At 39.8% G+C, this 26,703-nt stretch overlaps 4 protein-coding genes across 9 annotated transcripts; all 4 read right to left on the bottom strand.

The window, feature by feature from the left end:
• Window positions 1–3,583: 3,583 nt before the first annotated feature.
• Window positions 3,584–9,945, bottom strand: LOC141819639 (phospholipase D delta-like). 4 transcript variants are annotated; one of them, XM_074706892.1, is made up of 10 exons: window positions 9,016–9,945; window positions 8,202–8,343; window positions 7,171–7,361; window positions 6,044–6,325; window positions 5,909–5,977; window positions 5,557–5,704; window positions 5,001–5,149; window positions 4,612–4,756; window positions 4,088–4,278; window positions 3,584–3,877 (listed from the first exon to the last, which is right to left on the bottom strand). In XM_074706892.1, the coding sequence occupies exons 1-10, from the start codon at window positions 9,943–9,945 to the stop codon at window positions 3,584–3,586; spliced, it is 2,541 nt and encodes an 846-aa protein (XP_074562993.1). The 4 variants fall into 4 exon arrangements, with proteins under 4 accessions (XP_074562993.1, XP_074562986.1, XP_074562999.1 ...); XM_074706885.1 differs by having other exon boundaries at window positions 4,088–4,285; window positions 4,586–4,756; window positions 7,171–7,365; window positions 8,227–8,343; XM_074706898.1 differs by having other exon boundaries at window positions 4,594–4,756; window positions 7,171–7,365; window positions 8,227–8,343.
• Window positions 9,946–10,746: 801 nt separating this feature from the next.
• LOC141822125 (uncharacterized) lies at window positions 10,747–12,694 on the bottom strand. Its single transcript, XM_074709554.1, has 2 exons — window positions 12,531–12,694; window positions 10,747–12,434 (listed from the first exon to the last, which is right to left on the bottom strand). Exons 1-2 carry the CDS (start codon window positions 12,690–12,692, stop codon window positions 10,998–11,000), a joined length of 1,599 nt encoding a protein of 532 aa, XP_074565655.1. The 5' UTR covers window positions 12,693–12,694; the 3' UTR covers window positions 10,747–10,997.
• A 4,898-nt stretch (window positions 12,695–17,592) lies between these two features.
• LOC141822463 (uncharacterized) lies at window positions 17,593–23,115 on the bottom strand. Of its 2 annotated transcripts, XM_074709913.1 has the most exons (2): window positions 21,251–23,113; window positions 17,593–17,994 (listed from the first exon to the last, which is right to left on the bottom strand). In XM_074709913.1, exons 1-2 carry the CDS (start codon window positions 23,068–23,070, stop codon window positions 17,988–17,990), a joined length of 1,827 nt encoding a protein of 608 aa, XP_074566014.1. In that variant the 5' UTR covers window positions 23,071–23,113; the 3' UTR covers window positions 17,593–17,987. The 2 variants fall into 2 exon arrangements, with proteins under 2 accessions (XP_074566014.1, XP_074566015.1); XM_074709914.1 differs by lacking the exon at window positions 17,593–17,994 and having other exon boundaries at window positions 21,247–23,115.
• A 584-nt stretch (window positions 23,116–23,699) lies between these two features.
• LOC141817911 (basic leucine zipper 19-like) lies at window positions 23,700–26,507 on the bottom strand. 2 transcript variants are annotated; one of them, XM_074705532.1, is made up of 3 exons: window positions 26,295–26,507; window positions 25,239–26,186; window positions 23,700–24,124 (listed from the first exon to the last, which is right to left on the bottom strand). In XM_074705532.1, the coding sequence occupies exons 2-3, from the start codon at window positions 26,035–26,037 to the stop codon at window positions 24,096–24,098; spliced, it is 828 nt and encodes a 275-aa protein (XP_074561633.1). In that variant the 5' UTR covers window positions 26,038–26,186; window positions 26,295–26,507; the 3' UTR covers window positions 23,700–24,095. The 2 variants fall into 2 exon arrangements, with proteins under 2 accessions (XP_074561633.1, XP_074561625.1); XM_074705524.1 differs by lacking the exon at window positions 26,295–26,507 and having other exon boundaries at window positions 25,239–26,269.
• Window positions 26,508–26,703: the final 196 nt, after the last annotated feature.

The following is a 26,703-nucleotide window of genomic DNA, read 5'->3' as shown; positions in this document are numbered from 1 at the left end:
ACCCACATTGTAGTGTTTGGATTGTCTTAGCGTCGGCTTCGATTTTTCTTTAGTTGGCCGCATCCCATTTTTTGCAAGACTGTCAAAGGCCGTCATTATTGGTTGGAATTGTGAACCCCGTTTGGATGACGATCCACATGTCCACCTGAGTCTTTAAGTGATACTCCATTCTACCCTTCAAATAGATGAATTTCTCCCCAAAAAATAGAGGTGGCCTTGCAATGTTGTATCCTTCTTGATGGGCCATTGAAATCTTACACAATAAAAAATTTGAACTACCAAGACTTGGTTGAACCAACTTAGTTTGGTTCGTGATGGAAGAGATTTTGATAAAATAAAAGGGATGAGAAGATTCATCTTGCGAAGACGAATCTAACAAAATTGATTTGTAATCGGAGGTCATTTGGTTAGTGAACCAAGTGAATCAATTGTTACAGTAAACCCTAAATTTTAAAACCGATTTAGCCCAAACTCAAACTCCAGTTTGAGAATTACTTTTACTCCACGTTAAAACTAAATCGTGATTGTTACCCACCCGTGATCTTCTCTTTGCGCAACCCGCGCCGCCCGCCTCCTCTCCGCGTGACCCTCGACGTCGATGAATCGCGCCCCAATGACCAGGTTGTTGGAACCAACGTGGACGCCGTCGCACACCCATGTCCGATGTCGAAAACCGCGGATGTCAGGCTTTAAAAGCCGAGCGTCGCACCTCCTTTCCCCCTCACAATCGCGTCCCTCTGCTTGTGTTCGGCCGCCGCTCCACTGCCGCCTTCGTCACCCGCAGCGTGGAAGAGATGCCCGATCGCTGCCTCCTCTCGTTTTCCTCACGCGAAGCAGCAGCAACATCCTTCGTCGTCGTTCTCCCTGAAGCAGAGCCACCCTGTCGCAATCTGGTCCGCTGCCGTCCTCTGTCATTGTCATCGTGTGGAGAAGACTAGCAGCCCACCATCGGCTGCCACCGAGAGCCACTGCCGCCACTGCCCTCTACCGACCAGCGTCGTCTCCTTTGTCGAATTGAAGCTGGATTTCGGCAGCAAGAAGAATCAGAGCTGGATCTAGGGTTTCTGATTTAAGGTAAGCATTCTTGAATTCGGTTAGGTCATGTTGCTGTGATCGAATTTGGGTTTGGGATGTTGAGTGAAGTTTTGAATTTGTTGGTTTCGGTTGCTCGGTGGAGTTAGGGTTTACTATTATATTGGAATTTGGGGAAGAGAGAACAGAATTGTGAGATTTATTTGCTGTTGGGTTTTTGGTAAGGTTAGTATTTGATTGGTTTATTTAATAGGATTTGAGGTTTTGTTAGGGTTTGTCATGCTATTGGGAGGTTGAGGATGATGATCGGGTTAATGAGTTGATCGGTTCAATATGGGAATCCTGTGAATTTTCCTAATACGGTTCCTCATGCTCGCTAATTTTGTTGGTCTGTACAAAATTACAGTAAGATTAAATTTCCCAGAACTCTATTTTGGGGCACCTCTTCTTTTATTTGATTGACATGAGTTTAAACAGAGTGATTGGTGGTGGTTAAGGAGGGCATGAGTTTTAATTGTATTTTGTTAGGTTAAATTGGTTGGGTTAATCAGGCCAAGTTGTGTCAAGTGGATTAAGATAGGTTAATTTAATGGTTGAGTTGTGCTAATTAGGTTAGTTTAACCTCGATTGAGGTTAAGTGTGAAATGAGTTAATTAAATTGATTTGATTAGGTTGGTTTAAAATTCGATTGAAATGTGAAATTCAATTGGGGTTTACTCTGACATAGAATTTAATATATTATTATACTTAGTGGGTGTTATATATTGTAATCTGCAGGACCTTGATTTGTGGATCCTGTTATACGGAGATGTTCTAATTTTGACGTGCATCACACCAGGTGGGTACTCCTGTGCTTGGTCAACACAGATCTTTTCGTAGTGCATGATTATCCTATTGCTATCCTTATTACAGTCGTTCCTTGACTCACTGCTTGATGCTTACCGTTGACCTTAAAATGATCAAGTTGCTATCAATATAGTTTTTTTATTTATTATTGCTCTATGATGACTTGGTTGATTGATGTTGTGTAGATCTTGATAGATGTAGTAATTATCTGTTGAACTATGCATCATAGCATAATAATATGTTGTTGTTAACTCTCACTGCCTGTGTGGGTGAGAGTATTATAGCACTACACAATGTGGGTGCTATCAGAACTAGCTAGATAGCTCTCATGGAATACTTGCCCCCCCCCCCCCTCGCGTGTAGTGGTCTGTTTGGAACAGGTGATTCCTATCATACACCCCAGTTCACTGCAGAGTGTGGGTGATATTTTTCGCTCCCCACTCACGTATAGTGGTCTGTTGTTGGAAGGTGTGCAGTTGTCCTATTTGACGCCCCAGTTCACTGCATTGGGTGGGTGATTGAGGATGGCGAGTGCAGACAGTGACCATGCATGCATTTGTTGTTAGTTGTTTATTGCATTTATAGTTGATGCACTTGTTGTTATATGATTATGCATTTGTTGTTATATGATTATTGCATTTGTGTAACATGACATACCTTATTTTCGCATTGTGTGATACATGTAGTTGTACGTAGTATGTTGAACTTGTTCCTTAAGTATCATGTTGAGACTGTATATCTTTGATATCCATGCTTATATTCCTTTGATACCTTGTTATGTTGTGCATTTTTATTCTAGTATCTACTGAGTATTTTATACTTACCACTCAGACCCTGAGGTTTTTCTGTCTTCTCAGGTAGTAGATAAGGATGCTGCTTGAAGCTTAGAGTTCTGCCGGACTGCCCCATCTCACCGCAAGAGTTATTTTTCGTGTGTGGATTGTATTCGAAATTGTGTTTTGGATTCCTGTCTGCATTTGTGTGGACTTATTGGTTTGTATAATTAGTGCGATACTTCGTATGGCTTTCGAATTTTTTTTGGTCGTGTGGTGTTGAATTATTTTCGATGTATGGTTGGAATTTTGTGCATATTTGTGTAGTTTTGTGATGTTTATGTTTTGGCTCTGGGGTGGAGTTGTTGGATTTTGCTGTGAGCATATTCAATGTGCTTTGAGATTTTCGTTGTAATATAGTTGATATGTGGATGTAGTTGTGTGAGTCTTTATCATGTAGTATATATATATGTTGTGTTATTGAGTAGCTGTGTGGGCCCGCATGTTAAAATATATTCAAGAAAAATTTAATTGTTACATAAGAAAAATTACTGAAATTTTTCGAATAACCGTCTCTCAAGATGTAACAGTCTTCCTTTATCATCTTCCTATATAATAAAAGGATAATATATAAGTATTATCGCTAACACATTACATTTTGCTTGTAATTTTCTTTATGACTCGTACAAGTTTATCACTGTTATCTAAAGATTATTACCTTTTTATTGGTTCTTAATCGTAAGATTTGGGTAGCAGTAAGCCATTATTGATGTCCCTGTTTTCTAACGTACACAATAAATGCACAGAAATTTAATTCCAGTAAATAAATAAACCAACAGAGAGATATCAAAAGTCTACTTCTAAAACTCTGCACTAACTACACGACTCCTAATTATTTTCTTTTCTAGCTCCAGTTGTTGTGTCTAGAGAATTTATGTGGTAAGTGTGTCGGGAACATTTGTAGGAGCTCCTAGAATCTTGCCGCCGACGTCTGGAAAACACTCTTGGTCGGGGAGAGGTCCAACTTTTCCGTCAGCCTCCACCTTGATAGGGTACTTGAGAAGGTGGCCCCTCAACAATGTAGCTTCGTCGGCGGTGTATCGCGACCAGTTCTCCTCTGCGATTTGGTTTACGGCTTTCACACAGTCCATGCTCTCGGGCTCCTCGAACCGACCATCTGTTGATCCTAGATGCTCTGCCCATAGAGACATCCTATATCCATATACCTACAAGATGATTGAAATAGAGATTTATAGTGCCAAGCCTACATATCCAAATGAAAGATTCAGAATGTCTCGCCCAAATTGTAGGAAAAAAGGCAAGCAATTTCTACAATTTGGATGCATTATCTCGAATGGGAAAATCAATAGATCAACAAAATTAAGATAATTTTGATGCTAATTTGATGGAAAAGGTAGTATGTGATCATCACCGACCTGGCCCTTTGGATGCCTTCTCTTCTCAGCCCATGTATAATGAGGTTGGTAGGCACCCATCGCTATTTCGGTGTCTCTTGCACCAGCCATAGATCTTTGATTGATATTAGCTGAACCGATTATCACATATTCATCATCTACAATCATCCCTTTTGCATGAACATATATCATGAATCGACGAAATCTTTGCGCTAATGCCTGGACACATTCAAGATGGCACATGTCAATAACAATCTTCTAAGATAATGAATAGAATAAAAGCTGTCTTTGCAAAGTAGAGTAGAATGGGGAGGACACATGCTAACAATGATTGACAATTGAAATGTTGCAAAGATATCAACAAACAACATGTTTAACATCATTTCTTTTCAAGCACATCCTTTATCTTGATCCATATTTTATGAAACATGAGCATATCAAAATGCATGCACAATGTGTAGGATAATGAAAATCAGTTTTAAAGCAGATCAAATCCATTAATGTGTCGTTATACAGTACCACAGGGCTCTTCTCAGAAGATTGACAATTTGACTGCAAGTTACTCGTTGGCAATTCTTCACACTTCCCAAGACAATAGAAATTAAGATAGTCTTGTGGATGCGCATCTTCAATATTGACGTCTTTAAGTTCCTTTGCAATAATTTCATACATCATCTGCATTGTCTGGCCCTGGAATAAAAAAGCCACGTAAAGCGTCATAAAAATTAGAAATAGGAGGAAATATGATTAACTCAAACAAGCAAGAAACACCTTTTTTATTAATCTGACTTAGTTGATGAATATGATATATGACACTGATGATTGTGCATGAACAAAGTTGACTTTTTGTATAAAAGAAGCTCAATAGATGAACATACATCATCTCAATTCAAAAAACTAAACTATCAAAAACATTTTTTGAACAGGTCGGTACCTGCCAAAAGAGGATTTCTTGTACAGTAAAAGCAGAAGGATCGCCTTCTGGCCACATAGGTATAACCACATATACGGCAAATCGTTCTTTGGCTCTAATCTTTCTAGCAATTTTTAATGCTATCTCCATAGGTATCAGATTATCAGCACCTGTTAATTCCAAAAAAAAAATAAAAAATCCTCACCCATAAAAGTCATGGCAGTTGAACTTGATGTATAGTTCCTATCCAGTGTTGACAGAAAATTCTGCACATCTAAAGGATTGTTCATTGAGATTGCAGGATTCAACACTTGCTTAATCATAGTACTTGATTCTCTCAATAACCTTTAGTTAAAGCTATTACTGAGAAATATATCTTAAAAGCATGAGAGAAGAGCGAGGCTCCATATATCGGATACCAAAAACAAACAAAAACCTCTTATTGTCAGACAGAAACCAATGTGAGGTATAGGCCAAGCAAAAATTTTAAATATTAGTAATTCTAATAATTGTTCAGGAACATGTAAGATTCTCACATGCTGGATGAAAATACTACTAAAATTGGAATAAGGCAAACCTGAATTTTTATAAGATGGCCAGGCATAAGAAGAACCCAGAAAATACTGATTCTCAATATATATGAAGTGTTTTGCAGATCTGATGGCCCTCACATATGCTGTGTGGATGCTTTTATCAATGATCAAATTCTTTTGACAAACTAAGTTCTGAAAAAAAATAATAGTAAAAAATAGGTGAGATAAGATTTAATTTGTTGGAACTACTACTGTAAGAAAAAGAAATTAGATAATGCCACTATATTTAGAAATAGAGTATTCATTCAAGAAATTTAGAACAATAGATACGAGTCCAACCTTTAGAAATTGTGCCAGTATAAAGAATTCAAGAATATGCTATGACAAAATACTAACCTGTTCTTGGGCTTTCTGGGGATTCTTTGGAAATCCTTTTATTGATCCAGAGTCTATAGAGCGAAAAATCTGGAAACTTAAAATTCAGCAATTAACAACATAAGAAAAATTCTTAAATAACTGAATTTGTACAACCTGAACATGCCAGTGATTAGAATCCTCTTCACTGGAAACCCATAAACTTGGATCATCATTTGAAACCATAGCTGAAGGACTAACTATCCACGAGATCCTTTCAAGCTTTATTAGAGAATCATCATGCCAATGTGACACCTTTTCTTTAAGACGGAGGCCGAATTCCCGCTTAGTAGCCTTACGCCAACGTTGTTCAAAGTTTTCCAGCACATCGTATGCAGCCGGACCTTCAATCCTGCAGTGTTGATCATGCCATGGCTGCCTTGGTCCTTTAGTTTCTACCTCTGGATGCCCCTAATTAAAATGGATTAGGAAGCACAAACCAAAGGAACATGGAAAGCTAGTGCATAATCAATGCGATTATTCCCCCAAAAGATATATCAATGGGATCGCCAAATTTGATGTACAGCGAAACAAGAAAACAACAGAAATACAGAATACTGAGATTCTTTCAACAGTCATTTTGTTCAAGATGATTGAAAACAACTCTATTCTTCTACAACTCAACTAACGGAAGTACGGAATACCACAATGATTAATCCTATCATTAATGCCCAAGTTTGTTGTTCAGTGTGACCAATGTTTTAATTAAGTTTTTGCTATAGTTCTACACAAACATATTTCTCATGCTGATAAGTATGAACCCATAATCAGATATGCATTTTTTATTCATGCAGAACCTAACAATGGAGAAAAATTGGCGGCAAAATAAAATAACTTCCTGCTGATATACTTGTGGATGGCGGGTATTACCCCATATCAATTTGTTAGGACAGTGAGATGGTAAAAGATAAAACCACTTCCTGGATAACCACACAAATACAGGTTGACCTTGAATTACTAAATTCGCATTTTAAAGCCTAACATCATCTCAAGAGAACATACACAACAAGGTTATAAGATGTTAAAACCACTCGAGTTGTAATCAAAGAGATACAGGTTGACCTTGAGCTAGTTTGCCAATGACATAGACTTATAGTTTCTGAAAATGAATTATCATTTGAAAGCTTAGTGCCATATCAAGAGAACACATACAACAATGAAGTCGATGAGCTAAAAGGTTTATGTTGAAGTAGCAAAACCAATGAGGTTTTCAATTGAAATAAAAAAATGAAAAATATACTCACAGAAAAGGTGGGATTATGAAAATCATTAGAGAAGACGCTATAAAGATCATTAAAAAGTCTATGCTCCGGTGTATCATAACGTCCATCACAAAGATCCAAGCCTCCTAGGAAAGCAGTTATTTTCCGTTTATTCCCCAAAAACTGTGTATCAACAAGTACACATTTCTGGTGGTGTGTAAAGATAGAACCAACTACCTGATGAAGAAGTAACACAACACAAGTAGATAATTAAAAATTTTAACTAATCAAAAAGAGGGCTTGCCAAATTCTGCCAAATTTTCATTTGAAAACAACATGATAAATAAAAGTGCATGTCAGGCATTGGTAATTTTGTTTGAACAATATAACTAGCCAATGTTTACTGTATCTTCTTTTCAATTATTGACCTACTTGTCAATTTTAAATTGTGTTTACTTAACAATTTTAAACAAAAATATGTAAAGGGATCACATATAAAGGAACCAATTAAAGAAGCATGCATGCTGAACCGGAAGAATTAACAAAATAACTAAATACCACACATGCAATATAACTGCAGAAAGACACTGATTGTTGTAAAATTGATATGCAAAGTTGAAAAAAAAGTTGGCTTGTATCTGATATTTATAGTTGCTTTAGACTTTTCTTACTTCCTATATTTATCTCAATTCCTCTTTCTTTTATCCATCTGATAGAATTGAATACTTCAAAAACACTAAGCGTAGATTGATTTAAATTGAGCATATTTCCAAGGACAAGTGTTAAAGTTTTAGCTTCAAAAACTTAGTTGTGAGAATATTACTACCCATTTTGGATAAGTATCTGGTTGCATCTCGTTAGAGTTACAATCAAATAAACTGAATGTATTGAGAAATAAAATTCATCCACTTCAACAATGATATAGCTCCAGGAGATCAATGTTTGAACTTTGAACAGTTATACTAACTATGCTTTCTAATGATGAATGGAGGCCAAAAGAATCATAGTTCAATAGTAAAACATTTTGTAACACCAAAGGGGATCCTCAAATATCCTTTTAATTCAGGGGAAACCCATATTTATGGTGCTAAAACATACCTGCCGTTTGAAAATGCTAAGCTTGCTGCTTGCATAACGAGGTGCCAAGATGCAGATGACAGAGGAATGCTTGAAAAACTTTCGGGTATCTTCATCATGAGTTTGCATGACTCCTTCCTGCCAAAGTAAACCAAGCACATGAAACATATTGTACCCAATAATCACCAGATTCCAGATAATGACTTTTGAGTCATATCATAAACCTGTTGTATTGATTCATATAATAGCTACCTGTCGTCTATTGGTTACTCATGGAACAAAAACATATAACTTCTAAAATTTATACAATTTCCCACATCTGCATTGAACCATAGGCAATCTTGAATGCACATTTTCAACCTCCCATTTAAACTCGGAAATCAAGAAACAATATCTTCGTTCATGTGATTTTAAATAAAATGAAGAATACACAAAGGAGGAAAAACAAAAAGAAGAGAAAGAGATATATAAATACTGTACTATTTATTTTTAAAAAAAAATGAGGCTCTGGTCAACTAAAAGTGGTCAAATGTGTGCCAGCACATGCCTCTACGAAAAACTGTCTGGAAGTGGATTAAAGAGTGCGAGAATCAGGCTTCCTCTAGGCTTAACATACAACATTTGATCATTTGAACCACACAACATCACACTTTCAATGTATAAAATGCACACACTTTCACACACAACATCTAATGTCACTTCCGGATTGTTGGGTGGGAGGTTCAGGAATATACCTAGCGTCCTAAAATGTATAAAATGCATGGTAAAGTTAGATTAAATTACCTAAAGAAAATGCAGTCTTGCTCTTACCATCTTGAAACAAAATTTTTGGTGTGAAGTCTTGTCGTCCCAAACTAACATACAGACCCGAACCCCCTCCTGCGATTTGTACTTGAGCAGATCGCCCAGCGTGAGCCGCCCTGCATTTGGAAGTGGTCGTGTCGGCTCCCTCACCAGTTTCACCTCGTGATATATCGACCAACCGACGAGATAAATCAAGTGATGCGCCTCGAGAATGGCATGGCAGATGTCCTCCCAGCATTTTTCGTGCTCAAAGACGGCTCCATCTTCAAGCTTGATGTCGGGGAGCTCCCCGTCTCTGACATGGGCGTCCTGGTAAAGCGTGGCGGAGCACCCCCTCCGCACGGGGAAGTACGCATTCCGAACCCCGCTCTTCTCGGGGTCCCCGGCGATGCCGTGGCGGTAATCAATGGTCAGCTCGACGGGCGTGAACTGGAGGGACACGCGGAGGGCGGTGTCGGGCTTCGGCGGCCGTCCACTCGGGGCAATAACAGGTAACCACCCCTCAATCGCCTCGCCCGAGGCGAGCAGCGCGACGGGAATGGTGACGGTACCGATGATCTGGGCGCCGAACAGGTCGTCGTCCTTGACATGGAAAATGAGGGCGGAGGCGAAGTGGGCGAGGGGAATGTTGAAGTGCTCGCCCCAGACGGGACACTGGGAGTTGCGGATGATGCGGGTGCGGGCGATGGTGGCGCCAGCGACTGAGGCGGTGACATAGGGGTCGGAGGTGGCGATCTTCCTCTCGCGGCGGGGATGGCCGGCGGGGGCGGGGAGGGGATTCGATTCGCCGCTGGGGAGCCCGGAAGCGCAGGGGGTGAAGCAGCAGCGGAGGAACCCGGAGACGATGTCCATGTTGGGGAGGTGGCGGGCGGCGTGCACGGTGAGGTCGAGGTCGCCGTGGAGCAGAACGGCGCCGTCGTGGTGTAGGGAGCCCATGGCCGGGAAGAAGGCGTTAAAGGTGTGAACGCTGAAGAAGTGGGGAAGCGGTGGAATTTGTGCTGTGGAGCAAAGCCAAAAAGGAGAGGAGAAGTAACGGTCGGTCCGTGAGTGGGTCGCGTGGAGATTCGCGCACGTCTCTTGATCAAGAATAGTGCACGAATCTTGAAATCCGAGGGTTAGTTGGTTATTTAATTGGGCCGGGCCCACAAATTGGGAAGAGCCCAAGTACGAATCTTGGCGCTGCAACTGGCAGGTACACGAAGACTCACTGGCTGGTTTCTTGAGCTATATATTCTGGAGCTCTTCTTCAAAGATGGTCGGGTTATGGTTCCTTCTCAGTTAGATTCACTCATCCTTTCAGAAAGCATGTTTAGATCTCTACTCTCGGGACAATTAAGTTAATTACGACGGATAAAATTGTTAAAGTTGACAAGGAATTGAATCTCGACAAAGTCACAAAGTACAAATAATATCTCTTACTCCGTCATGTGACTAATTATGAATTTCATCACTTATTTCCTTACAGATGATCAATGAGTTTTTCAATTGACCTGTACAGATGTGAGACCACTGGAGTAGTGGATTAGACTCTACCTTTACTGAAATAGTTATATTTCTGAAGCCTTTTGTCCACTCTACTCTCAGTTTCCTGAGACACAATATGAAATAATGCCTAAGGGACTGCAAATGATTCGACTACTTTATGAGCCAACAGTATCGACCGAACTTCAATAAGACTTTAAATAAACAAGTTTGAATAACTTCAACAAAAGATGAAATCTATCACCCCAACAGTTCCATACGGTCAACTTCACGACCATTTATAAAGAAGTTAATCGAAAAGTTACAATTGACTATGACAAAAAAAAGACATTACCTCGGTTTCATCGAGATTTCATCCTTACGTGACCTTCAAATTTACGATAAAATATTTTATCCCACAGCTTGCATTTGAAAAGGACTGAACTTTAGTGAATTCTAACACTGAACAGACAATGATGGAGAAATGTTTGTAAAGAATCAGCATTCAGTAGTGCCACATTGTCTCCTCACATAGGCCGGGTGATGAATCCGCGCTCCACCATCTTCTCCACGATCTCTTCATGCTTTGTCAGCTTCCCTGCTTTCTTCAGCAAAGCCATTACTGTTCCATAGACAGTGGCCGTTGGCTTGAGACCTTTCTCCTCCAACATCTCTTTCATCAACACATAGGCTCGCTTCCAATTGCCTCTCTTGCAAAATGCTGCGATCAGCACACTGTAAGAATTCGCATTTGGCTCCACGCCTTCCTTCTCCATCTCCTGCTTCATCCTCAGCACCATGTCCATCGACTCCTCCTTGCTGAATAACTCCATGAGCAAGTTGTAAGTAACTGTGTTAGGCTTGCTTCCCAGCTCCCTCATCCGTTCGTATAATCTGTGCGCTGCGTTAATATTTCCGAGATCGAGAATGCAGCGAAACATGGGATTGAAGGAGAGGCAGTCCGGATTGCAGCCTCTTGCAGTCATTTGGTTGAGTAGTTTGAGCGCAGCATCAAGGTTCTTCTGGCCCTTGGTGCAGTGGGATTCAATCAATAAATTGAAGGTGATAACGTCGGGCTCGCAGCCTAATTGCTTCATCTGGTTTTTGACCTGCAGAACCTGCTCCGGCCGCCTTGCCTTGACGTGCGCGCGCATCAGGCTATTGAAAGTTGCAGTATTGGGCGGGCACCCTGCGTCAATCATCTGGCAAAGAAGCTCATTTGCGCGAGGAATCTGCTCTGCGCGGCACATTGCATCGATCACTGCAGTGTAAGTATACACATTGGGTGAAATTCCGCTGGCGGTCATCTCAGAAAAGACGCGCTCTGCCTCATCGAGCTTTCCGGCGCGGCACCAAGCATGGACGAGGGCGGAGTAGATGACGACGTCAGGCGGAAACCGGTGCTTGTGGGCGTCGAAGAGTGACTGGGCCTTGGCAGCTTGGCGCTTCTTGGAGAGGGCAGCGAGGAGGGAGGAAAATGTATTCGGATCGGGTTCGCAGCCGTAGTCCGGCATGCGGCGCAAAGCCTCGACGGCGTCGTCCGGGAGATCAGCGCGAACATATCGGCGGATCAAGATGGAGAATGTCTGGTTGGCGATGGGGATTCCCAAAGCGCGCATTTTGTCGAGCAGGTGCCAGGCGATGTCGAAGTGGTGGTGTTTGCCACAGAAGTCGATCATTGCCACAAAGGGAGCGGCGGAAGGAGAGGGCGCTGAGGGAAGGGACGAGGCGGCGAGCCACCAGTTGAAAAAGGCGAGAGTTTGGTGGAAGGGGGCGCCGTGGTGGAGGAAAGCGCAGCGGTTGATAAGGTGGGCGGCGAGGGAAGGGGAAGGAGGAGAAGGTGAGAGTATGGAGAAGGAGGAGGAGAGGGAGGAGATGGTGAGGTCCGGTGGCGGAGGAGGAGGCGAAGCGCTGGGGTTGGCGCGGCGGTGATCTCTGATGAGGGTATAGAGGTTCTCGAGGAGCTTGGAATTGACGGCAGAGATGGCGTTGTCGACGGCGGGGACGGCAGCGACGGCGGTGGCAGCGTTTTCGACGGCGGGGACGTCGACGGCGGTGGCAGCGTTGTCGACGGCGGGGACGGCGGTGGCGGCGTTGTCGACGGCGGGGACGGTGGTGGCGGCGTTGTCGACGGCATCGGAGGGAGTAGAGCTGCAGCGGCGATCGAAGAGCAGACGCCGTAGAAAAAAAGGTGGAAGCTTTGGTTTGAGCAGGGAGGCCATGGCCTCGACTAGGTCAGCGAGGGGAGGCGTCAAGGTAGGGTTTTGATTGCTGGGGATTTCTAATTTATATTAAAAAAATGTTCAATTTACCACAAATTTTGCCTTAATTTATAGGATAATTTTAAAATACCCCCCAATATATTTTTAATAAATGTCACAAAGTTTCATGGATATTTTTCACACTACCAAAATATTATAATGAATTTTAAAACTCTAAAGATATTTTACTATTTTTATTTTATAATTTTAGATTGAAATTTTAATAGCACTACTCTCTTGTTTATAATTTTAAAATTTTTTTATTAAAATTTAATCCATCCAAAATTGAATAAAAAGACTCGTATTATTTTTTTCAATCTTTAAAATCTCTTTAGCTCGAAGAAGATTGTCTTATACGGATCGGATGATATTGTTATAAAAGAATTCAGTCTTATTTTATATTATAAGAGATTATTTCTATAAAATCGTGATCATAAAATCACGGTAATAATTATATAATGAATTAATACCATGTTTTTTATTCAATTTAAAAAATTCAACAAAGACTATATTACTTATCACTCTCGTAAAAAAACTATATTACTTTGATCACTCTTGATGAAAATGATTCTCAATTAGTCCCATTGACTATTTCTGGAGTGATCGATTTGGCTCTATAATATTTTCAAACTAAGTACCAATGTGTATGAAGCTCAACTTAAAAAATAAACAAAGACTATATTACTTACCACTCTTGATGTTCAATATTCATCAAGCTTTTGATGAATAAAATAGTCATAAACAACACTGAAAACTAAAAGATATTCAACTAAACCAATCACATTTAAAGAAGATGGAAATAATTCTAAAATAGAGAATAAACATTAAGCTCCAACAACTATATCATTGCTTTGTATTTTGCTACAAACCCTAAACGATATGTACACTTCCTACTATTTTAGTATTAATATTTTTAATTTTTAGTTTTATTATTATTATTATTATCAGTATCGCGGTCGCCGATGCCGACAGGTCTCGTGGCGGCGTACAGATCCACCATCGGCCGGTACCGCTTCGTCCTCCGCCAGGGTCCCATCTCCTCCTCCTCCTCGTCGACTCCGCCGAGGACGGAGGCATCGGGCGGCCGGGTGTTGACGGACCGAGGAGAGGAGGAGCAGGTGGAGGAGGAGACCGAGGAGGAGACGGCGTCTTCGCTGCTCTCGCTGAGGTGCACCAGCAGCTCCGCCGCCGCCAGGTCAGCCGCGGTGAAGAGACCTCCGCGGAGCCTCGTGCGCACCGCCGCAGGAGGCGGCGGAAGCGGGGGCTGCGATCCGCCGGTTAGGGTTCTTCCCATCTCTCTTGGCTCTCGCCTCTCGCGCTTCCTCGTGTGGGCGTAGTTTTTTTTTTTTAAAGAAATTTAATTCTGCCCTCAAATCTCCCGACGCTTATCGCAAATTTCATTTCACTTGCCCCCCTCCTATTTTCAAATATTTCACCAATAAAAACATAAAAAAGGCGATTCCAGATGAATCGAATTAATATCCGCCTCGAAAATCATATATGATAATCTTCGGGGTGCTTCGTGAATATTTTTTTACGGTCGTTGCGGTGGCGATTCTTCCTTTGGCTTTCTGTTTTTCTTCGACCAATAAATAGATGCGCTCCACGTGGCGGTGCTCCTGTGTGCGAGAATGGCTGCCCATAAAAATGACGGGGGAATTTTAGTGCCCATGAAATAGCTATGCGTAGAATGTCTGCCCATAAAAATGACGGGGGAGTTTTAGTGCCCATAAAATAATTATGCGTCACTTGTCCATAGATGGTGAATTACATCTCTCCCTGCATAAAGATAAAATCTGTCATTCAACGATTTCACATGATCAATTTTATGATCATTTGTGAAGAGATAAATTGAAAAATTATAGTTAATCATGATGGAGAAAAATATTATTTGGCTTCATCAAGATTCGAACTCTTGTCATCCTCTACAAGTTTATTCCGTCATAACCAACTCAGTTATGCTCGGGGCGCAAATTACATTCTGAAAAAAAGATAAATGTCATTTAGTCTCATTGACTATCCCTGGGGTGACCGATCCAATCCCATTTTCCACCGGCCACCAAGGTAAATCGGGAAGTGCACGTAGCATTCAGTCCAGACGTCCAACATCCTTTGATTGTGTTCCCCATTTAAAGAAAAATTCTTGCAAATACCGTAAATTACATCTCTGGAACATAGTTAAGTTGATTATGATAGAACAGACTTATTGAAGTAAACAAGAGTCGAATTTCGACGAAGCTGAGACAATGCCCTCTTTCATGTCATGGTCAACTGTAGCTTCTCGATTTACCTCATTACATATGATTGTAGGATTGATCATATGGAATCACTTGGATAATAGATTTCACTTTTTTATTGAAGTGAATTACATTAGAGGCAGTTAATTAACTCTTATTTCATCTCAATCTCTTGTCATCTGGAGCAGTAAATTCTTCACTTGCTCTGCCTTGCACCAGTACTGGATCTTTCCTCCCCTGGAAAAAAGACATTGTTTGTGAGTGCTTCATTGATCTTGCTGTTCATCATGAAATGATAGTGTTGTATAGCATGCTTGAGCTCTGAAAACATTCAAGGCCAGGCTTCTGAAGGTTGTCAGAGTGGCATTGGTGACCTTCAAGTCCTGGTGCATTCATGGCCTCTAGCAAACCCTCCTTCCTTAATTGTGCTCCCACATCACCATCAGGAACAGTTCATTCTCCATCTGTGAAACTGCAAACCAGTGTAGATAAAAGCGACCTTTCCTTTGCTCAAATCGTTTTCTTTGAATGTCTTGTGGACTGAATAATTTGAAGAAAAGGAAGAAGAAAAGATGGAATCGACTGATGATGGCAATGGATAACTGAGAGGGTATCATCTGTATCATTTGGAGGGAGCCACATTGGGCTGCCTCTCCATGGTTTGCTGAACAGTATCGAAAAGTAGGAGGATCATGATCATCTTATGATTGTGTGCTGCTTTTAGGGTTCTTGGGGATTAGGTGAGCTGCAGTGGAAGCGTGTGCTGTAGGAAATTTTCTAAACAAGAATTTTAAACCTTATGAACTTAATAAACAAAAAACTGCACATGATCATCGAAATTAGCCGAACATAATTAAATTGAAAATAGATGATCAATGTGAATGTAGCGGAATGAAATTTATTTATTTTTCATTATATCATATCTTTTTAATATAGATATTTTGTGAAAGTTAAAGAATACTTTTTGAATTAAATTTTCCAATGGCGTGACCAGGATAGATCTTTAACCATCATGGACTTCAATTGTTGGGTTGCGTTGGGTTTTAGATTGCACTAGATTGGATTGACTCCATATGTCTTATATTCCAATTGCTAGGTTGCCCTGTAAAATAATGTATTGGTTTCAATTATTGAGTTGTACTGAACTCCAATTGCATAGTTAGGGTTGGAGCCCAGTGCAGCCTAGCCCTAGCTACGTCATTGGTCATATCTATATGTTTATTACAAAGATATTTCACAAGGTCTTTAATTTCAAAATTACACGATAGAAATGATTTAGTTTCATGTAATAGTTTTTTATTATTGCTATCCAGCAAAATATCATCCACATACAAGCAAATATAATAAATTTATTTCCACCTAACTTGACATATATACATTAATCAATAAGGTTCTCTTTAAAATCAAATAAAGGAACCACATGATTAAATTTCGATACCATTGACAGAAAAAAAATCTGTTTTAAATCATAAATTAATTTCTTTAATCTATATAGTAGTGTTTTGAGTCCTTAGACTCAAAGTTCTCCGATTGCTCTATCTATATAATCTCCTTAAATCATCATTGAAAAAATACAGTTTTTACGTTCATGTGGTGTAGTTCTAAATCAAAATGAGCAATAAGTGTCATGATTATTCTAAGGTAGTTTTTCATCAAAACGGGTAAAAAAAATATCTTTATATCAATATCTTTCCTTCTTAAGTGAATCCTTTTATAATAAAATAAGTCTTATACTTCTCAACATTGTCTAGTAAATTCAATTTGATTTTAAATACTCATTACAACTAACAGATCTCGCTCTGAGGTAATTCAACAAGTTCGCAAATATCATTGTTTAATATAGACTTCAATAACATACTTTAGTAAATTGTCCATTTTTATAATATTTTTTTAGTTTGATCCAAGTCAACAATTTGTAAAGGAAAAAAAATTTCGGCTAACTAAACACATAACTATCTTTGAACCGATAAATTTCGAAGATGATCATCTTATAAAATTTTTTTATCAACCATCAAAATAAATCCGAAAGTACAAACATCTCATAGCTGGGAATCATTCTATAGTGCACCATAATTAGGACTCGAACCGAACCACGAGTACTTGAGAAATGCTGGAGCGCCGTTGCCACTTACTCAGAAATGCTGGAGCGCCGTTGCCACTTTACCATGGCCCAAGAGCACACACAACTATCTCTCGACAGCGAGTTTTTTTTCTTCATCAAACTAACGCGGTTCATTGAAATAGCTATTTTATCCTTTGCATAAATTCTTGTAGAATTAACTATTTCTGTATTTAATTATAATATTGATTATAAAATAACTATTCTCAAAAAATAATTATTGTAAATTTTTTTAAAAAAAATTATTATTATTTACTCTATTCTAAAAAATAATTAAATCCTCTATTTATATTTCAAATAATACATTCAATTTGCACAACTGAACTAATCATCAAGTTGATCAGTCTGGTCGACCTAGTCGATCAAATAATTAAATCCTCTATTTATAAAAAAAAGCATCAATTATAATTTATGAAGCGAATCATGATATATCTACTTTTTCTGTATTATATTCCTTTAAAACAACATATTCCAATGCCCAGCTAATTTGTATCATAAGCACCAATAGATGAAAATTAAAAGGGAATCTATTGCTACATTTAACTTTCAGTTGCAGAAAACCAGGCAGCGTTTCATGAATAACAAGTACACAAATTGCAACGAGTTGTATTTGGAGTAGCCCTTGAGAAGAAAGTAATATAGTGTACAAAAGCCATAAAATTAAGCAGGAGATTCTGGACTCGTGGTCGTCCCAATTACATTTTAACTCAACCATTGCTCTACTGATTCCCCTAAATAACTCTCAGGGGTTTGAGTTCGATAATACTCAAGCTGGAGGGTGACATATTTTTAGTTCGACAGCGTGGAGCAACACGACTGCTAACGCAGCTTATGCTTGTCTTCCATGCCTGGGGCCATGAGATGAACTCATAGATGCAAATTGTTACACTGCCTCGAGAATCAATCCCTACAAAGTTCAGTATCAAAATAAACAATTAATCAGATGAGGAAAATGGAATATACAGCTGCAAACAAACTTATGTGGAAGAATAATGTAGGAGTAAAAATTAATATACACACACGACCAATGAAGGGTGATTAAATGCCTAAAATTTATTTGAATTCATCCTATCACGTGTTGATATAGATTATGACAAAACTTTAATTAAACTAATTATCTAATTATATAGTTTTATTTTTAGAAGTAAATCATCTAACAGTACTAAGGGAGTAAAACTAATTTGGATTCATCTCAATAAGTTTCACCATATCGGCATAACGTGATACTAGAGCATACCATTTTGACCAGTGATTGAAACTCTAGCGGGGAACATTATTTAAACCATGAAACCAGCACACGAATTAGCTATCAGGGGTTGCTTGTTTGATTCTTGATGTAGGGAAAACTAAGTCATCAGATGCATTCATGACCTAAGCAACTGAGAAACTTGACAGCATATGACACCATCTGAAAGCATCGTTCCAAATTCTGCAAGTAAGATGCATGTTTGTGCATTTGAACAGCTGCTAGTTGACAAATGTTTCCGCTGCTCATGAATACCATTGGCATGATGTGCTCCTTGGGAATACTTTGTCATGAGTTCTTTATCAAATATAATGATAAGAAATCATTTAACTATTTAAAGCTTTTTCCTCGGAAATATGGATAGATGAGATTTGATTATTTGTTACTTATATCCTAATTCAATTAAGTAGATTTAATATACTCTATTGTGCTTGAGTTTGGGAGATTAGAAACTCCTGCCTGCTAAAATCAATATGTCCGACACCCAGATTTTGGAGAAAAAATGCAAAATTAACCACGAGAGAAGTGGCATATCACATTTCTTTAACATACTAGTAGGCCCTCCCAGCTCTCTTTGTGGCATCTCATTGTCATCATGTCTATTATTTGGTTCTTTTTTGTTCATTCTGAATTAAAAGCCATTGACTTTGCTTGAGAAATCATGCTTCGGAATTGCTCAGAATGAATCAAAGCAAAGTGATCTTCATGCCAATCAAACTAAGACTATGCGTTGAGGGAAGTTAGCTCCATGAAAATGCACATGAGTACGAGTACAGGGTGCACCTATTATGCCACAAGCAGAAGATGCCACACTAGGCATGTGAGATATTATGAAGGATTTTTGTGACTAACTCCACAAAAAAACCTTCTAGAAGGGTTGAAGTCAATTATAAACTATGATGAGGCATAATTCCATCTATCATACTATAAGTGAAGCCTGATGATGAAACATGCAAGTAATGATGCCTTCATACAAAGATCAACACACCGCCAATATCTTTGACTTCAAATATCATTTTGACAAAGAGATAGGATAGAGAGAAGAGAAAAGTAAAACAACAATGAAGAGAATTCTCAGAAACTAATGTCATGATTAGGGCTTCTCCCTGAAGAGGCACCACTTGAGAGTCTTGTAGGAATGATGGATAGCATGACTCAATCCTTACTGAATATAACAAAAATGAGAACAAGACATTTTCTCTATTTGAGTTACTGGTATAGCATACTTTGGTTCTTTGTTGGAAACATAATGAGAGCAACTTGTTTTCTCTGTTCAGGTCTTCATTGGCTCAAGTGACATAAGTACAACACAAAAACAAAGGAAGATTGAAAATCTAAGGAGTAAAGGAGAAGAAGAGGCAGAAGAAGAAAAGGACTAAAGGTAGGAGAAAATTGAAGGAGATCTATAGTAGAACGCTCATCTATCCTCAACATAGATCAAATCTAAATTTGAAAAGGTAAGGTGGTTGAAAATTTAAGCAGATGGTTCTAACATCAAGGATTAATCTGGTGGTGTAGGTCAAGCAGAGGCATGAATAAATATGATAAGCGCCATATGGTCAAGACATGGATTGCTGAGTTGATGAGATTGTCTGGCAAATCTTTACGAGAACGAAAAAAAGCATATGTGAGTGGAAGTGTTGTGGCAAGATCAAGTGTCAAAATACTAAGATATGTGATTTGGATGCAAGATAGAGGAGTCTTATGAGCACAAAAAAGTAGGGTGCATGTGGCTGAGGCCGGTGAAACTGAGTATTGATGGATGCTGGTTTCTACTAAGTTAAAAGACGTCGTAATGTCTGTCTCAATCAAGCAGAGATACGGGTGGTGGAAGCACGTGCTGAAAGTGTTGTAGAAACACAGAGAAGGGAGGTGGTGTTGCATGGATGAGCACCATAACTGAGAATTCAAAATAGGAAATAGATGAGAGTGCTGAAAATTAGATAGGTGAGAGAGGGTAATTGCAAATGATCATGGCTTCCTCTTTAAGAGAAATTTTTTACAAGCACTAGCCCTAGTAAGAGGTTCTGAGAGCCATGCAGAATTTAGGGGAAAAAATATTGCATTGCTTTAATGAGATAACAATTATATTGATATAATAAAATCATTGTATATCTCTAAGCCAGAGATACCAATGTGAGACTCAAGTCACTATGCCTAATATCAAATAACTTTCATATATTTCTTTTTCACATTACATTACAGTATATCTCTTGCCTTTGGAAAATAAGTTCCTACATGTTTGATGAACACCTTCCAACTTAAGTGATGTGCTATGAGATTCTTTTGGTGGTTTTTTTAATTCATTGGTAAAAAATTTGACAAGCCTCCAGAGAAAGCAGCATCATGCGAACAAAAGTACAATAGAAAACACAACAAGAGTGAAGAATAAGAGAAGGAATAAGATTAAGAATAGCAATTGCATAAAATGCTCATGATAGAAAAACACATAAGTTGCACATATTTACAACAGGCAGCGTACAGAGTAAGTCTTATGCAAATCAAAGACAGGACATTGTCTAAGAAAATTGTATTAAATCTATAATTATACCTTCATATAGTCAAAAACTTCTAGATATACTCAAGTAACCTTTTTTTTTATTTGACAGTCTATCTTGAGAAAACTAGAATATGAATGGAAATAGAAACAATAATCAAGAAAACAGACAAGCACATCCAGAGCCAGTTAACTTTAACTCAAAACCAAAAACAATTGAAATAAAATCAGATTGAAGGAGTTTAAACTAATGGCTAAATTTTAGTCAGCGTTTGGTCCTCGTCTGTGTGAGAATCTAATGCAATAAAGTTCCAACGGAGGTAAATAGACATATTTAGAATTGATTAACAAAAAAATTATTTTCAAACGACTAAGAAAAGGAAACAAAATTTAATAGGAGTATGAAGAATGAAGACTCACCAGTACTTGATCATGCCATCCCATCCACAAGTTGCAACTTTGCTTTGCTCCAATGGATGCCATTCACATCCAATGCACACCCCTTCATGACATTTTAAAGTCCTGAACACTTTGCAACTCTTCCAGTCCCAAAACCAGCATTTTCCTTCTCCATCTCCAGACATTACAAAACGACCATCAGGTGAAAAGTTCACTTGGCATGCATACCCTGCTATAATGTGTCCTGCAAACCTCTTCTTCTTATTCAACTGAAACCTCTCCTTTGTGCTATAAATAAGTATTTGATTATCCAAACTCTGAGCAGCTAGCCAATTTGAATTAGGATGGAGTGAAATTGAAGGCATGGAATGCATGTGAGGTTCACTGATATATTTGATAACAACAGGAATCCCAAACTCCCAAACACGAAGTGACTTGTCATCACTTGAAGTAACAAATCTCCGGTTATTATCAACAAAGGTAATTGTATTAACTGCACCTAGATGTTGATCATACTCCTGTGTGATCACGCCAGAGTTCATATCCCACTGAACAATCTTCTTGTCACTCATCCCTGCTAGAAGGATGCTCTGCTTATCTTCGTCAGGATTAAGTCTCACCACGTATGGAATCTTCCCTGTGGAGAATGTAGAAATGACCTTCCCTGTCTCGGTGTCCCAATACTTGATGTGCTTGTCATATCCAGCACTCAAGAACTTGGTGCCATCATTCGAGAAACAGATGTCCCGAACTGCTTTAGAGTGGCCCATGTAGGTGCGCATGCACTTACCCGAGTTGAAGACATCCCAAATCTTGACCTTCGAATCCATGCCAGCTGAAAGCAAGAGGTGACCGTGCTTGGGAAAGAACCGTATCGCCGCGACTCCCTTTGTGTGGCCGCTCCACGTATGCACCCACCGTTTCGGTATGTAGCAGTGGTCATTCTTAGCTTTCGCATCCTTGGGTGGCGCGATCCATGACCTTCCCTGGTAATCTCGCTCCTCCTTGCCATGGAATGTGCTCTTGTCCGCATGCTCTGCCTTGTCTCCGCGCCCCTCTCCGCGCTCCTTCTCGGCCTTCTTCTCTGCATATTCTTCAGCATACTTCTTCTGTTCCTCCGTGAGCTCGCCCTGGACAACATCCATCTTCCCGGACCAGGGGCTGACCTTATTCTTGAGGAGCCACTCATCAGTCGCTGGATTCTGAACCTCCGGGTTAGCAGCCGCAGGCTCAGCTTCTTCCTCACCGTCGGAAGTTTTCATCTGGAGGCGGCGCCGCTTCTGCTCTTGCTGGGGCATGTTGTAGACAGAAAGGGCCTGATTCTTAGTTAACGTTTCGATGTCACCGACGAAGGAGAGGCCGGAAGGGTCAGTGGCATAGCCGTACTTGTGGAAGGTGTTGTACTGCTCATCGAAGAGGAAGGGCTGGATGGAGGCGTCCTCGACGAACCCGAGTTTGTGGTTTCGCATGCCCTGGGCGACGCCGTCCTTGGCGAACGGGTGAGCGGGGCCGTAGATGGGCGTCCAGAGCTGGTCGTAGGTGGGGTTGAAGCCCACGGCGTGCTGCCCTGGATCGAGGGGCCGATGGAGGGATCGGGAAGATTCGGCAGCCGCGAGAGCGAGGGTGGTGTCGTCAACGCGTGGGGCGGATGACTTCGCAGGAAGGCGGCGAGGGGACGAGTCCGGCGACGAGGAGGCCTCCGCCACCTCAGCCACCAGCGCTGGTGGATCCGAAGCACCCAGAGATTCCCCTAGGGTTTCTTCCCCAAGTGGTTCCTCTTCGACTTCGTTGTCGCCGTCGCCGTCGCCGTCGTCGTCTTTGTAGTCGCGGAGGAGGTCCATGGAGACAAACCTAGTTCTACGGCGGCGGCGAGAGGAAATAGGCAAATAACAAAAGAAATAGAATCCCTCGCCCCAAATCGACCGGAGGAACTTTTGAACCGGAAAACCTCGCAATTTAACAGTTTACTCCTTTTCATTATGACAAACCAATCCTCACAAGTTTAAAGTATTGGGAAAACAAGCTTTAGACAAAACGCTGAGAAAAGATACCCAAATTGCCACTACCCCTATTTTTTTTAAAGTTATTTTAAAATTTTTATCAAATTTATAAATAATAAAAAAATCAAATTGAACAAATAAACTTATATTATCAAACTTACTAATCAATCGAATAAGTTTAAAAAATATCAAACAATCAAACAAGCTCAATCTAAACGAATAAAACTCAACTTCAATAATCATTTTGAGGACAACTTAATTCATTTTAAACTTAATCAACATGTACAAAGACAATACCAAAATCTATCTTATTAAACAGAATTAACTATCTTCCTTTGTATCTTCATTTATATTTAAATAATTTAATTATATTTTATCATTACTAATTAATTAATTTCACATCTTAATTACATCATTTGCAATTAATATAAACCATAAACTTATCTTTGAACCTTCCATATATTTCTCCATTTTATCAAGATCACCAAGCTCAGTAAGATTCAAACCATGATTCAGATATCAGAACACAGTTTATTATCTCAATATACACACATATCTGCAAGATCTTGATGTATAGAAACTAACACAATTCATGGAGCATGCGCATTACAACAAAATCCCTGCAGATTTTATGTCCTGCTCCTGCTACGAGCATGATCAGTCAATTTGGCCATCAGTCAATTTGAAGGCAGATAATTTGCTTTGCTTCTTCATCCACAATTTGGTAGGCTTTCTACTAACTACACCTTATTTAGCCTTAAGCAACTGACTGAGCGAAAAAACTAGAACTGGATCGACTAACAGATAGTTCAAAGATCAGCAATGCACTTCCCGCGTGGAGTTGAATTTGAAATGCTGAGAACAGTTTACAAATCCTTCTTTGCAGCATGAGCACCTATAGGGCCAATTCCGAAATAGTCAATAGTTAGACATTGTATAAATCATGTTTAACAAAGCAAAAGATAAAAAAAAATTCTATTTAAGACAATCAACAGTTTAAAAACTAGCCTAGCAGAACTCAACATGTTTGCCAAGCCCTCTAGCCAGTCATTATACCAGAGATTACTTTCTACAGGACTGCAGCGAATTCTTGAATCGCCAACCATATCGCCATATCGTCATGAAGACAAGCAAATAACCAACCATGACAGCAAAGTAAAAGAAGAAAGATGAAGAAAACTATGGAAATACGTCAGGCTCAACACAAGTAACTAGTAAGTTGAATGAGAATAGTGTTTTCTCTCATGCTATATTGTGTTTTCCATGTTCATTTCGAAATAGAAATTGCCAGAACAGAATAATGATAAAAGAAACACAAGATTCAAGAAAATAGTTGGACTGCTGCAAATATATTCAACATGTAAAGACACACATGCCTCTTTGAGTCTTGGCTATGAGAAATCGAAATGAGTCTCCAAATAGAAAATAAAATTTTAGTCATGCTTAGAGAGACCAGGATCTAAGATGGAAATGGCTACCACCAAAACATTTTTACAACACTAATGGTTAGTCAAGCAAACCAGCTCTGGCTTCTATTAACTAGAGAAAAAAACTACTTAAAACTGTGCAAGCCAGTGAATCATGAATTGTACTGAAACAACTTGCAGATTAAGAAACACCTAGCAAGGTGCACAAACTCACAAGATAGGTAACACCTACCAAAATTCTTTCCAGGATATGCCTGAGTGCCCAGGCAAGTCATTCAAATTTGGTCAACCCACAAGGAATCCACAACGTTCAATGTTGCATATCATACAGAAGATGTGCAAATTCATGACCTAAAAAGGAGCCTAAGGATGCTGGATAATTAAATGCAAACACTTGTTGATGTCTTCTATAATTGGACCTTCTTTCCATAACTGAATATTATTTTATTTGCAATAAACAATTATAATGCCAAATGAAAAATTACAACGCACAGACAACTAAGTATCAAGTTATGCAAAAATACCAAAGAAGAGAATTACGGAAGCAAACGGGTAAATGTTATGTAATAAACAAAATCAGACCTATTTTTGTGACTTTAGCTGAACAATCAACCGGTCTTGCAACTCCATTTCCACATCCAAAAAAGTCCTTAGATCTAGCAGCAGGAGTCCGCATGCACTGCAAATTGCCAATCTCACAGACTCTGAGATCTTGACTACTATATGAACCATTTTCTCCAAAAGCCTTCCCTTGCATCTCTGGATAGAGGCAAGAAACCTGATCATCGCAACGGAAACCACATGAGTTTAGAACCTGAGCATCATCTAGCATGTTTGATTGGGTCACATTATAAGCCAAATTTTCACTTGCTTTCAACGACTTCTGATAAGGAAAAGACCCAATCTCTCCATCAATGCGCCCCCTTACATCCACAAGCAAACATCTAAGCCTCGTAACCTCAGCTTCAAGAGCAGCTTGATTTTGAAGTCTCTTCATCAGTTGCTGATTAACAGCTCTTAGTTGAGCAACCTCCTCCTCCAGGGAAGCCGCATGGGCCTTCTTCTTCTCCCTGTACTTTCGAACAGCCTCTCGATTGCCACAGGACCTTTTCTTTGACGGAGAGTTCTTCTCAGCTGACTCAGCAGTCTCATCAGGAGAAGCTGAAACAATTTTGGTGTGAACATGGAAACAAGTATGGGTGTGTGAGAGGGCCGGCCCCGGCGGGTTACAAGTATGAGTGTGAGTGCATGTATGCTGCTGACTATCATTGAAGATGCTGTCAAAGAAACTATCCATGGAGCAGTTGCTAGGAAGATCTTCACCAGCATTCGACCCAGAGAAGACCTCTGGATTAGAGAAATCAAGGTCCCCTTCGTCCATAATCACAAGTGGAAGCAATATAGTCTACGCAATTAAGCGGAAAGATCGTCAGATGGTTCGACGACTTGACCTTCACTTTCAAAAACTGAATTTTTCAGAACGAGTTCGATGCCACAAGCGTTATCTTCAAGAATCTGAAATGCTTAGTTCTCCAAGGATTTCAAGAAAAAAAAACACAAAGCAAACCGCAGTTTCGTCAGAGCACTAAATAAAAATCAAAATCAAACATGATGACACACCGGGCGCCAAAGAACTACCTCAAAGTTGGGATTTTGTTAAGGAGGCGATCCGATTGTCACAGCAGAAGAAAAGCGCCTGTGCTGCCTCAGCGAGTCCTCTCCAAAAATCCAAATCCCACAAAGCAAGGCGAGATTTTGGAACGGGGCAACTGGAAATCAACGCGATCCAGACCAGACGTGATTCGATCGGAACCCTAGGGAAAGAGGCGCAAAAATGGTACCTTTGGCGAAATCGCATGGAAAAAAACGAAACGAGCGAAAAGCAGTGGCTAAAGAGAAGATTTCCCACCAGTTAAAAAAAATAGTCAATGAAAAATAAGAGATGACCCAGATGAGCCGTTGGATAGGGGCAAAGAGCGATATCCAACCTCTGATTTAGATCAGACGGTACAGGATTGATCCCGGGTTCAACCGGTTCGGCTAAACC

This window comes from Curcuma longa, chromosome 2 (genome assembly GCF_044706935.1).
Source record: "Curcuma longa cultivar G26 ecotype Majalengka, Jawa Barat chromosome 2, ITB_CL_G26_1.1, whole genome shotgun sequence".
NCBI lineage: Eukaryota > Viridiplantae > Streptophyta > Magnoliopsida > Zingiberales > Zingiberaceae > Curcuma > Curcuma longa.
The sequence above is the reverse complement of the archived record's forward strand: the minus strand, read 5'-3'. Positions and strand labels throughout refer to the sequence as shown.

Excerpts from the sequence above, each read along its gene's own strand:
- LOC141819639 (XM_074706885.1), bottom strand. The coding sequence starts at position 9,945 with ATGGGCTCCCTACACCACGACGGCGCCGTTCTGCTCCACGGCGACCTC. Across the intron at positions 7,366-8,226 it reads TTAGCATTTTCAAACGGCAG|GTAGTTGGTTCTATCTTTAC; the intron begins GTATGTTTTAGC and ends CTTCTTCATCAG. Across the intron at positions 4,286-4,585 it reads CTTCTGAGAAGAGCCCTGTG|GCATTAGCGCAAAGATTTCG; the intron begins GTACTGTATAAC and ends GAATGTGTCCAG.
- LOC141822125 (XM_074709554.1), bottom strand. The coding sequence starts at position 12,692 with ATGGCCTCCCTGCTCAAACCAAAGCTTCCACCTTTTTTTCTACGGCGT. Across the intron at positions 12,435-12,530 it reads TCCCCGCCGTCGACAACGCT|CTCCTCGAGAACCTCTATAC; the intron begins GCCACCGCCGTC and ends GTCAATTCCAAG.
- LOC141822463 (XM_074709913.1), bottom strand. The coding sequence starts at position 23,070 with ATGGACCTCCTCCGCGACTACAAAGACGACGACGGCGACGGCGACGGC.
- LOC141817911 (XM_074705532.1), bottom strand. The coding sequence starts at position 26,037 with ATGGACGAAGGGGACCTTGATTTCTCTAATCCAGAGGTCTTCTCTGGG. Across the intron at positions 24,125-25,238 it reads AGCTAAAGTCACAAAAATAG|GTGCTCATGCTGCAAAGAAG; the intron begins GTCTGATTTTGT and ends TTGGCCCTATAG.